Source organism: Pelobates fuscus, chromosome 8, assembly GCF_036172605.1.
Source record: "Pelobates fuscus isolate aPelFus1 chromosome 8, aPelFus1.pri, whole genome shotgun sequence".
NCBI lineage: Eukaryota > Metazoa > Chordata > Amphibia > Anura > Pelobatidae > Pelobates > Pelobates fuscus.
Genome location: NC_086324.1, coordinates 164,248,117 through 164,260,773, shown reverse-complemented (window position 1 = coordinate 164,260,773; position 12,657 = coordinate 164,248,117). Strand labels below are relative to the sequence as shown.

Sequence of the window (12,657 nt, the reverse complement as noted above, 5' to 3'; positions counted from 1 at the left end):
GCCCTAAAGCTGTGCACAACCCTCAACATTACATGCCCAGGGTCCTTCTGATCTACTAGTTCAACCTGCCCGTAGCTCCCAGGGTTCTACTGATCTACTAGTCCAACCTGCCCGTAGCTCCCAGGGTTCTACTGATCTACTAGTCCAACCTGCCCGTAGCTCCCAGGGTTCTACTGATCTACTAGTCCAACCTGCCCGTAGCTCCCAGGGTTCTACTGATCTACTAGTTTAACCTGCCCGTAGCTCCCAGGGTTCTACTGATCTACTAGTCCAACCTGCCCGTAGCTCCCAGGGTTCTACTGATCTACTAGTCCAACCTGCCCGTAGCTCCCAGGGTTCTACTGATCTACTAGTTCAACCTGCCCGTAGCTCCCAGGGTTCTACTGATCTACTAGTTCAACCTGCCCGTAGCTCCCAGGGTTCTACTGATCTACTAGTTCAACCTGCCCGTAGCTCCCAGGGTTCTACTGATCTACTAGTCCAACCTGCCCGTAGCTCCCAGGGTTCTACTGATCTACTAGTCCAACCTGCCCGTAGCTCCCAGGGTTCTACTGATCTACTAGTCAAAAAAGATTTTGGGTGAACTGACAGATTCCTGACATTCCATTCCTTAAACCATGACTTTTTTGTTTGTTTAAAAAAAAAAAAATAAAAAAAAATTAAATTCTTTTTACAGGTGCACTCTGCACCCAAATGACTCTCTGGCTATGGAAGGACCTTTGTCCCGCGTCAAGTCTCTGAAGAAGTCCCTAAGGCAGTCATTCCGTAGAATCCGGAAAAGCAGAGTTTCAGGAAAGAAGAGACCGAACACTGCAAGCCCAGCAAGCAAGGTAGAACACGTGTGACTGGAAGTTGGGTTTATGAATCTAAATCTTGCTACTGTTTAAATGGTTTTTTTTTTTTTTGTTCTGTATTTTAGAGTTGGTATGTCTTATAAAGTAAGGAAACCAGATGGGCACATGTCTGTTTGTCTCTCTAATTCCCCAGCTGCAGGAAGCGAATGCCCATCTTGCCGAGCAGGCAGGACCTCATGACCTGGAAGTGACACCTGTTCAGAGAAGGATTGAGCCCCGATCAGCCGATGACTCCCTTTCTGGTGTTGTGCGCTGCTTGTATTTTGCTGACACGTTTCTTAGAGATGGTACGAAATACATATACCCCCCCCCTACAAAACACACAATCTGTGGCTGAGGGCTTTGCCCCTGTGATGGATTATAATCTGTGACTGTGTCTCCTTAGCTGTCCATCATGGACCCACTATGTGGGCAGGCACCAACTCCGGCTCAGTGTTTGCATATGCCCTAGAAGTGCCATCGCGGGAGAAGTTCTCAGAGCGATGTGCTGAGGCCATCCTGGGAAAGGAAATCCAACTCATGCATCGTGCCCCTGTTGTGTCTATAGCGGTACTGGATGGCAGGGGGAATCCTCTGCCAGAGCCATATGAAGTGTCACGTGACCTGGCAAAAGCACCCGACATGCAGGGAACGCATTCTGTGCTCATTGCTTCCGAGGAGCAATTTAAGGTTAGTGGCACAACTGAGGCTTTGCCACCAGCACCCCAAAACCCGGTATTAAACTCGTTTAATTGGTGGTACTTTATTATTCTGCTCCCAATTGCACCAGACGATATCTTGTCTCATAAGGCATCTCCTTTGCCAGATGTAAAAACTGAGCAATATTTCCACAAACAGAACTACGCACTATGTGTGTTTTAATTTCACTGACTTTGGTGCAAAAAGGGATTGAAGAACAACCTACGGTGTTTATTGCAAAAAGCGGTCTTAATTTATTGCAGTGAATTGCATAAGTTCATAATCAAATATTTAGCCTTTTGTACCGTTTTTGGGGGGTGGAGGGGTTAGGGAGCTTATTATATATACACTTTTTTATTTATTTATTTTTTTAAATCTCAAGTATCTTTTTAGGAAAATCTTGTATAAAAGCGTTGTTGTGGTTTCCAGATATTCACCTTGCCCAAGGTCAGTGCCAAAACAAAGTTTAAATTGACAGCCCACGAGGGTTGCCGGGTACGGAAAGTGGCTCTGGCCACCTTTGTCAGCTCTACATCTGAAGATTATGCTGAGAACTGTTTGGCATGTCTGACAAACCTGGGAGATATTCACGTTTTCAGTGTCCCAGGGCTGCGACCGCAAGTACGATATGACTGCATCCGCAAAGAAGATATCAGTGGAATCGCATCTTGTATCTTTACAAAATATGGACAAGGTGAGATTGGGGCACATTATTGAAAATGTGAAAAACAAAGTTTTAATCCATTGTTTTTGCAGTATGATCTTCTTTAAACCATGATTTAATCTGTTTACTAAATAAAATGTTCCCCGTAAGACCCTGCATTTTACATGATCTAGATTTGTGTGTTCAACCTTGGCTCCAGCTGTTCTGAATTGTTTGAATCGCCTGCTATTGAGGTCTAGGTTGTAAGATTCCATGTTCTATGGGAAACCTTTTGGGATTTACACTCCATACCTCCAAGTGGACATATTTTGCTCTCCTTTTTAGGTTGAAATGTTTCCATATTTTATAGATTTTCCAGTTGAATTATGGAAACTTGGATTTAATACAGCTGTCACTTTTGGGTTCTCTGCATATTTTGCAAATACCTCAAGTTGACCTACCTGCTTTGTGTGTCATGTTCCAGGTGAAAAGCTAAAGCAAGATATACTTACCTGACTTTCTTGTGTGGTCAGTTGTCATCGTCCAGGATCCATGTTTCTGTCATGCATGCATAAAATCCTCCATGGAACTAATCTTGCGTTGTGCGAATCTGTCTTCTCACCCCCCCCCCTTTTTTTTCCCCTCTTGCACTTTACATGTTCTGCTTTGACAGCTGTATAATGTAAAAAAACATTCCAAATGAAAGACTGCTCCCAGCAAAGTCTTGATAAACCCTCCACCTCCTTATAATTTGCTATTTACAGTCCTCCCCTCTCTCTCTCTCTTTCTCTCTCTCTCTCTCTCTCTCTCTCTCTCTCTGCTTTAGGATTTTACCTGATATCTCCGTCGGAATATGAACGGTTTTCTCTCAGTGCCAAGCACATCACAGAGCCAGTGTGCCTGGTAGAGTTTGAGCGACCTCACGATGCACTACACCTAAGGTATGGATGGATATACCCCGCAATCTCTGCCTTTCAGATCACATAGATGCAGACTAGTTCCTTAGCAACCAGTAATGGGGCCCCCACTCCTATCCTCTGCAACTGAGGGTTTTCACAATTCTGTCTTCCACCTTGAAATCAAAAATGGCCTTCTGGCTCTCATCCACCCACGCACCCAACCCAGGTTTTACTTTATTCAATAAAAATCCCCCATTGCTTTTTGTTTCTGTAGCAAAGGTGCAGACTCTCCAAAAACCAATCAGGCTAATGGAACTCATATAGCGAGGGATTCCGAAGGGACTCAATCGGGAACAGAAGGTGAGAGTGCTTAGAAATTTCTCCTAATTAATAAAATGTAAAGTAGAATTATTATTATTTTTAAATATGTTGGCATATTAAACACGTAAATTTCATACGTTTAAATAAATGCTCCGGACGCCATTTTAACCCCTTAAGGACCAAACCTCTGGAATAAAATGGAATCATGACGTGTCACACACGTCATGTGTCCTTAAGGGGTTAATGAAGCTATGGTGGAGATCCGGAGTGCTGTCTTATGTTAAGTGGTTAACCAATTTATTAATGGTTTGGAACTATTTCTGTTAATGTCTGAGGATTCAATGACAGCCTTGGTCTTGGCAGCGCCTTGCATTTTCTGGTCGCTGTAGCTGTATTCTCATTGGCTTAAAATTATTTATATATATATATCTCTATCTATCTTAAATTACAGAGTTACTTTCTTCTTTTAATATGCTTACTGTACTCTTTGTATGTGGGCAAAAAAAATGGTTTTAGATTTGGATTGGCCTTTAGTTTAGGAGTAAGATTCTAGCTTGTAGCCATCCCTGTCAGTAGCCATGTTAACATTGTTACAGATAACAAGACTACCTTATCTCACGTTGTTTGTGGTTTAAGTTCCCAGGCAAAAAGGAAACCAAAACCTCAGTCACTGGTTACCAGTGTGTGTTCTCTACATCTAATTTCTCTTGTTTCCTTTTGGTCCGGTTTCCTGGCTCTCTGCAGGGAATGAACACATGGCAGCCTTATCTCCCTCCCCTCTTGACTCTCCTTTGAATAGTACAGACACCACGCTCGATACCACAGGTGACATCACCGTAGAAGATGTAAGGGACATACTGGGGTAAGTGTGTGCAGGGTTTTCCTACAGAATCGCTGCTTTGTTTCTGAATAGATAATTTTCCCATTTGAGAGTGATTTGTGCTAGTACCTTATTAAATCCCATTGACACTATATAGTCAGTATTTTCATTCCTGGAATCTAAGAGCAAACACGAAAAACGATTTGAAATTCCAGATTGGGGTTTATTCAAGACCATGGTGATTCTAGGGAAACCATGACAAAATGTCAAAATAAAGACCACATTTCCCAACCTGGAACAATCTTCGCAAATCCAGAAAATCCTGAAATTGCAGACTGGGTAGAAAGCAATTCAGACTACTTGTGAGAGGGATTTATTAAAGTGCAGGTTTTTGGGAGTTTGAAGTTCCTTTTCAATTGTAGAGCTGAATATCCGAACTGAATCCTGAATTTACTGGGAGAATTCCTCCTATTTGTCTATTTTAAGCTTAAAGTGTGAAACTCGTTCAATTTCAGACATTTCCCAATATTGTAAATGGCAGGCTTTGTTCAAAAACCAAATGCCTTTACTATGTTACGCAGCCCTGGTATGAAAACCAGTTTAATATGTTGTGCAAATTTCTCTTCCGTTATGCTGTCTACCAATCCGCTACAGGCAGTAAAAAGCTAATCTAATATACGGAGAAACCACCCATTCCCTGAGCCATTCTTACATAGAACGCTTATTTAGCAAGTAACTGTGGATAGGGATATGTAATCATACCATCGACTTTAATATAACTTTTTAATAGTATTTATAACCTATATCACCGATTCAATCACCCTTAAAGCCCATAGTGGGCGTGAGCTATCCTTTTAAAGGGACTCTCCAGTGCCAAGAAACAAATCCGTTTTCCTGGCACTGCAGAATCCTGCAGTGCCCCCTCCCTTCCATGTTGCTGAAGGGATTAAAATCCCTTTACACACTTACCTGAATCCATTGCCGATGTCCCTTAGTGCTGGGATGTCGGCCAGCGGGGGAGACCTAATGTGCATGAGCGGCAATGGCCGCTCCCCATTGGAAAGCATTATTCAATACTTTCCTATGGGGTTTCCGGCTATGCTGGAGGTCCTCATGCATGGCGTGAGGACATCCAGCGGCGTTTAAAACACTATTTGTGTCATAAGAACCCAGAAGTTCCTCTAGTGGCTGTCTGATAGAAAAACTTTATAAAAACTGGAATAATTACACTTGCAGGGTTAAGGGTGATGTGAGTTGGCACCCAGACCACTCCAATGGGCAGAAGTGGTCTGGATGCCTGGAGTGTCCCTTTTTAATAGTGCTGTCCCCAGCGGTTTTCATACTTGCTATAGAAAATGCAGGAATGGGAAGGATCTGTCATTCAGCGATTTTCAGTCTCCCGAGATCCAATATTGTCTTCTATGATCTTTGAACTGTGACTGTGGTAGATGAGAAGGCTGCTTTTTTTATTTTATTTTATTTTTATTGGGAGGTTTGAACTCTGAGCCCAACAGTAAAGTGCATTGTTCATATAGTGTGCATGTATAACATTTTATTTTTCCTTCTCCCATTTCTTTCTACAGGCCGACAGAAGAGTCTGAGAGAAACATAAAGAATTCTACAGATGACCCACGTTCCTCTGAAATCCTCATTAAATGAGGTCAGTACTTAAAAGTACCCCCTGATTGTGCTCTGTGCAGTACGAACAGCCTTGTTGTAGGATCATGTCTGTTATGTTTGCCTGGTACTAGATTCATTTTTCATAGCAGCATTTCCCCTCCCCTCCCTCTTCTTTAGGACAGGACTGTCATCTAGTCTTCATGGACATCTGGTTTACTTAGAACTTGTGTGGAGCAGCCTTCACATCAGCAGACACTAATCTGAGGCATATGTGGATTTTACTCTTCACTCTTCCAGTAATTTCCCAGACTGCTTGCAGGCGGTGCCACCGGACCTCCGTTATGATAAGTGAGCCTATTACAGCAGTCCCTTCTACGAAGTGTGCATTGTTCCTCCTAAAATTCTTTTCATACGATCACGGCATAGAAAATGAACGGGAGGAAACCCCTCAAAATCTGGTTTTGTCCCCTTGCGTGATGTAGATTTCATAAAGGAACTGCTGATTCACAGGACAACCATGGATTTATGGCATGGAGGGGCTGGAGTGACCAGGCGATAGGACCTTCCTCGATAGCATGGATTTTAGACCATCTTCACTCTTGCATGCCCCGGTGCCCCGTGTATGGGCAGTTTCTGGCTGCTTTCCTGAACAGCGGCCCTGCTGGACTTTAATGAACTATCGCTACCCTGCCATCAGGTGGCTTAAAGCGGTAAATATCTCGGCGTGCCTTGAAGCGGGATGGTAAATCTAGAGAAGTGTTTTTCTTCAGTGTTTCGTACCAGCAAATCTTGCCTCCCTCTGCAGACTGATAAAGGGGGGTCTTTTTTGTTTAAAACTCCCATAACTGCTGTGAAATGGTTATCATGTGTCCCCATCTGTACAGACCAAAGCTTTCAGGTTCACAATTGTTGGCATTCAACTACAATCACCACCGCCATGAGCATTTTAGCTCTTTAGATGATCCTTTCCCGTTTCCGATTTCTGCAGAGGAATCTCCTACTCCGGATGAGCTGGCTAGTAGGTTCTTCCAGATTTCTGCTGTTGAAGTAAATTTTTATAAACCTGAATTTTTTTAAACTTTTTTTTTCAAAATCACATTTCACTCTGAAAGCACATCACCATCACCAAAGGGCTTATTCTCAAAACACGGAATTGTAGTGACTTGAAAATGAAGGTGTGCATTGTAGGCGGAAAGGTTGGGTTTGAGAATAAATTCTCCAACTATGCAGCCACTTGCCATTAACTGTTCACTTTACTACAATTCAGTGTTTGAGGAAATAAATCCTATAGCTTCAGCTTCAATACCCAATTTGCTAATTAAAGGTTTCAGTTCATGCCCCCCAGGCTTAAAGTGGAGAATTGGTTTAAAAAGCCATTAACCCAGCAATAACCGAACTGATTCTGGCTTCCTGCATTATGTATGTGAGTAGCCGGTCTTCACCTGCCTTTCTGTGATCCTGGTGTGACTCCAGAAGCTGCCCTCTCTGCTGCGTTACCGGGTTATATCGGGCTGTAACATAAGCCGTATACAGCAATCAAAGAAACGCTACACTCCCACAAATCCCATTGGCTGCCTGGTAAAGCATCATGGGACACGAAGTCTTTTGGCAGTTGAAGACTTGCAGGCTGAACTAGATTTTTGTTTTATTTTTAATATATATATTCACTTTCACTGCAGCCACGGACTGCTAGTTGCACAAACTGTGAGTTATTGGGCCCCTGGCAGCACTCTGGGGATTACCCAAACTTTTTTTTTTTTTTGGACCATTGAGTTTTTAGAAATATTTTTGGATGCCTTGCCTTCCATTTTTAAGGCTATTTTTGGTACGGCTTATCTTTCTGTGTGATATGACTACAGTTTATACGGGGGTAGGGGAACAGAGCAGAGCTGGAAACGATTCGCTAACGTTGTCTCTGACAAGTTTATCTTTCGAGAATTATCCATTTTCTGTGGATTTTATTTTTCTGTTTAGAATGTAATTTTTTTTTTGTTTAGATTACCCTGTTTTTATTAAAAGAAAAATAAAGAATTTTGTCTATTTATATTTAATTATTATTTTTTTTTTTTTCTTAATCTTGGTAAGATCGAGTAAAGTAATACTTGGTATCAATCTCCCTATTCAGTGCACTTTAAATCCTTGGTTTTTTTTTCAATTCATCTCAGAGGATGTATAGCTTAGCATTCACAATAAAGTTAGAGTTGCGTGAACATAGAACAAAATGAGGCATCACACATTGATCATTTGTCGCCAGTTGTTAGCGGCTAGATAACTTTAAAGTTGTCCCGAGTGGAGGATTGGTGTTTAAATCCCTTTTTTGCTACTGCAGTGCGTATTCTCTGATTTGGGAACTGCAAATATTAAACCAGACTTGCAGAACTTTACCCAAAGAATTGCATTTTTTTGCAAAATGACCCATTTACACTTGTAATTTGCATAAACTTTTTTTTTTTAAATCTTTTTTTTTTTAAATGGAAATGAAAATTAAATATTTACAAATTGTTTTGCTCTGGTAGAATAAAAGGTCTCATAGAATGGAAGGCATGTAACTTTAACTGCTGGGACAGGCAGCTAGGGCTGAAAAGTATGCTTACAGCTTCTTTGTAATCAACCGAAATACAACTCGTTACATGACCTTCATCAAAGTAATTGGATCGACTTTTTTAAATATTAGTAAATTGTTCCAGGAGTGCCCTTTAAGAGGGGATGGATCTTAAACTCTGAATTACCTGCTACACGGATAATAAATCCGTAGTGAAGTTGAGCAAATGGCTATGTTATTAGCCTGTGCTAATCGTACAAATCAGCCCACTGTTTTTTTTTTTTTTTATATTGGAAGGTGCATTGACTGAGTGACATAATTAGGGTTGGGTTCAAGCAATCAGGAAAGGCTGATAACATATCTAAGGATGTAACATAACTCACGCCCCGTCATATTCCTTTGTAGATCTTTGCAGGTGTGGGGAAAAAAAATAATAATAAATAAATCCTGGCCTTGCTTGGGTTCCCCTATATTCTCTTGGAAAAGCAAGAGGATTCACAGCAACTACAGTGCATGTGCTGTGAGGGAGAGCAGGAGAACCCTCTGTACTTCTAGCCCTTCTCATCCAGAAATGATATGTAAAGTACACCTCTGTGCAGTGGTGGACACACAATCCATGGGGCCCCTGCGTGAAAACTGATCTGTCGCCTGGTGCTTACACTGCGCATGCCGGGGCTGCGACACATGGCACCAGGTTGCAGGGCTGCAACACCGGTATGTACACCAGTGCATGCAGATACATACACTTAAAGGAACACTATAGGCACCCAGACTACTTCAGCTCAATGAAGTGGTCTGGGTGCCAGGTCCCTCTAGTTTTAACCCTGCAGCTGTAAACATAGCAGTTTTAGAGAAACTGCTATCTTTACACTGCAGGGTTAATCCAGCCTCTAGTGGGTATCTCACTGACAGCTGCTAAAGGTGCTTCAGCGATTCTCACTGTGAAAATCAGTGAGAATGCGCTGAACGTCCATAGGAAAGCATTGAGTAATGCTTTCCTATGGGCGGTTTGAATGCGCGCGGCTCTTGCTGCGCATTCGGAGGTGGGGCGGAGAGGATCCCAGCGCTGAATGGGGTTTAAACTCCTTCAGCCCAGAGGGGAGCGGGGCGCACAAGCGTGGGGGGAACCTAAGAATTACATAGTGCTAGGAAACAGTTTGATTTAATGGCACTATAGTGGTCCTTTAATGACAAACATTCAGATACAAATACACACTAGCTAACAGACATACATAAACACTTTTTTTTTTTTTATATTTAATCACCCACCCTTACCTCCTTACCTTTTGGGAGTGCTGAGGGCATTCCAGCTTTCCCTGGGGTCCAGTGGGGCTGCTGGTGAGCCTCCTGTTCAGCTCCCTCGCGTATCACTGATGCTGGAGTGAGGTCATATTCCGGCTCCGGGAGCTGGGCAAAATGCGTCCATGGCCGCACATAACTGGGTCGCAGGGCGGCCGGGCCTGGTCGCAGCTGCGACCCCAGTGTGTATGCCACTGCCTCGGTGTACCATAGAACCGCACTTACATCCTACATCAGTGACTCGTACATAAACTCCTCCAGAATAAAACCTGATCCCATATCACGGCTGCAGGAAAGGGTCCGTTTAGCTGTTTGAGATTTCAGGTCTGTCTGTCCTTGCTCTGGGATGACTGTGAGACTCTGCCCTTCACTCTGCCCCTCACAGTTTGGCAATCATTGGAACTCATCCCTTGCCATTGGGAACCTCCCTGCCCTCAGGATCCGTGTGTGTGTGTGTGTGTGTGTGTGTGTGTGAAAAGGCTTCTACTGCAAAGGTAGCAAAGTTACGGTTACACACAGCTTACAGTTAGGGGCTCAACTGGGACATTTAGGGTTAAAATCGGGGTTAGATTGAGGTAATGTTTTACCTACAGATTCTGGACACCTGGGGCAAATTTACAATTATCCAGCGTTAATTGGTGATATGGGCAGGAACAGAAATAGAGAGACGTACACTCACTTGTAACTGAGGACCTTTGGTTGCAGATTGCTTAATGTATAATTTATTGCCAATGTCTATACATGTACCGTTTAATGAGAAATGCTGGTTGTCCACTAATTAGTATTAAAAATAAATGGTAGAGGTGGCAACTCAAGGAGGTAAATGGTATGTAAGCCACTCTATTTTGATTACTGTTGATGCACTGTGTAGCTTAGTATACATTGAGTTTATATTATTAAATTGACAGTCCAGGCTCTCTCTCACACGCACGTTAGGTGCACGGTGCAGGTTAGGTTACAGTTACTTATACTGGGTGGTTTTATCATCAGCTTAGGACGCTAGAGGTAGGAGGTATGCACAAGCGATTGGGGAGTGACGATTAACCTCTGGTGAGTGAACCTTGGACTTCCAACTGTGAGTAACGTTTAGGCCAGTCTTGCAGCATAGGACTTAACTATCCCAACATTTACATTTTTATTTGTAGTTGAGGGGGTAGATATTGTACAGTTATGCAAAACTACCATGATGCGCATTGAATGTTTACAGGCGTAATTCATCTTTAGTTTTCTACACTGTCACATGAACAACACTTCCCAGAAGCCTCTGCTGCAAGGATTTGTGAAGCCTGCTCCTCGAGATGAACCATTATTAACCAAGTCACTCCTCGATCTTGTTTGCTCATTGCAGAATGTGCACTCTTGGAAATTTCCCATTTTGGGTAAAGGACACTGTAGGCCAAACATGTCACAATTGCGGCCCACCTGCCCTGGGGCCGCTTTGTGCTGTGGCTGTGACCAGCCGCAAGACAGGAAATATATTTCCCGTCTGATTCTTGTCTTCCCTCCCATGGCCGCAAGAGAGCAGAGAATTATGATATTTATAGAGCGCCGTCAAATTCCGCAGCGCTTTACAATGGGTGGACGAACAGACATGTAGTTGTAACCAGACAAGTTGGACTCATTAAGTTGGGTGAGGGAGGGCAGTGTATTAAATTAGAGGGATGGGAGTGGGTGCAATGTATTAAAATCAGTTGAGGGGGCAGTGTAGTAGAGTGGAGGCAGTGTATTAAATTAGAGTGGAGGAAGGAGGGGAAGTGTATTGGATTTTCCATCAGTGTATTAGAGTGGTTTGCATGGAGGCGCTGAATGCTCCCCATGGAGATGTTTGGCTGCGCAGCTTTTTGCCACACATGGGTCTGCATGGAGTCGCTGAATGCTCGCCATGGAGATGCTGTTTGGCTGCGCAGCTTTTTGCCACACACGGAGTTGCTGAATGCTCGCCATGGAGATGTTTGGCCGCGCAGCTTTTTGCCACACATGGAGTCGCTGAATGCTCGCCATGGAGATGTTTGGCCGCGCAGCTTTTTGCCACACATGGAGTCGCTGAATGCTCCCCATGGAGATGCTGTTTGGCCGCGCAGCCTTTTGCCACACATGCACAATAGCCTCCTAATACTTTCCTATGGGAAAGCATTGGATTGGCTGAGATCATCAAGTTTGATTTCAGCCAAAGTGAAGAACATAGGACTTCAAAATCAAAAAGATATAGATATATTTTTTTTACAGCTGTGCAACAGCATACATTCACCATTCCAGTCCCATTACCAAGCTTTTCTTAATATGTCAAAGGTAGTTGGAGTGAAGCACTGGTTATAGGCAAATGCACATCTCCTTAAAATAAATTTGCTCTTTTGTTTACTTTGAAGCCCTACGAGTGTGAGGACGTCCACTGTCAGTCAGGCAACTTTTTTTATACTGTACTTTTCAAAATTTTTTTTTGGAAATTGCTTACAGTGTCGGGCTACAGAGTGTGTGTGTGTGTATATATGTAAATACACATTTAAGGGGGGGGGGGGTTGGTATAAAATGTTACTGTAATAATATTGCAAAGTTTCAGATTTTACCATGGTATAAAAACTCTTGTAGATGGAGACTGCAGGGAATAGAACCACGAGATGGCCAGTATCTGCATTTAGAAGCAGACGATACAAAGCACTCAACCCACAGTATAATGTGAAGTGCAAGTTTATTAAAAGATAGCTCATACAGTATTCATGCTTCCCCTCCCATACATAATAACTCTGATCTGTTTATGCAGCAAACAAAATCTGCTACTAACATCCTTTGTTAAAGAAATCATAGATGCTCCATGTCAACACAGAACAAAGAGGGAGGCCATAGAAATAATCTACTACATTCCCAGTCTGAGAAATAAAGCTTACAGAGAATACACGTTATTACAGGAAACAATGCTGAATCTCATCAATGGAATATCTCAATCAACCTGTACAATGGAAGTAGTTATGGTCCACTACCAGACT

At 42.8% G+C, this 12,657-nt stretch overlaps 1 protein-coding gene across 3 annotated transcripts in view; it reads left to right on the top strand.

The window, feature by feature from the left end:
• LLGL1 (LLGL scribble cell polarity complex component 1) overlaps positions 1 to 7,866 on the top strand; it is a 32,501-nt gene extending 24,635 nt beyond the window's left edge. For 2 of the 3 annotated variants that reach the window (XM_063430653.1, XM_063430651.1), the window contains exons 15-23: positions 677 to 830; positions 988 to 1,141; positions 1,240 to 1,523; positions 1,962 to 2,226; positions 3,002 to 3,116; positions 3,349 to 3,434; positions 4,140 to 4,257; positions 5,799 to 5,875; positions 6,013 to 7,866. In XM_063430653.1, coding sequence (XP_063286723.1) covers positions 677 to 830; positions 988 to 1,141; positions 1,240 to 1,523; positions 1,962 to 2,226; positions 3,002 to 3,116; positions 3,349 to 3,434; positions 4,140 to 4,257; positions 5,799 to 5,874 — 1,252 coding nt within the window. In that variant the 3' untranslated portion in view covers position 5,875; positions 6,013 to 7,866. The remainder of the gene's footprint in view (positions 1 to 676; positions 831 to 987; positions 1,142 to 1,239; positions 1,524 to 1,961; positions 2,227 to 3,001; positions 3,117 to 3,348; positions 3,435 to 4,139; positions 4,258 to 5,798; positions 5,876 to 6,012) is intronic. The other variant, XM_063430652.1, reaches the window with a different exon arrangement.
• Positions 7,867 to 12,657: the final 4,791 nt, after the last annotated feature.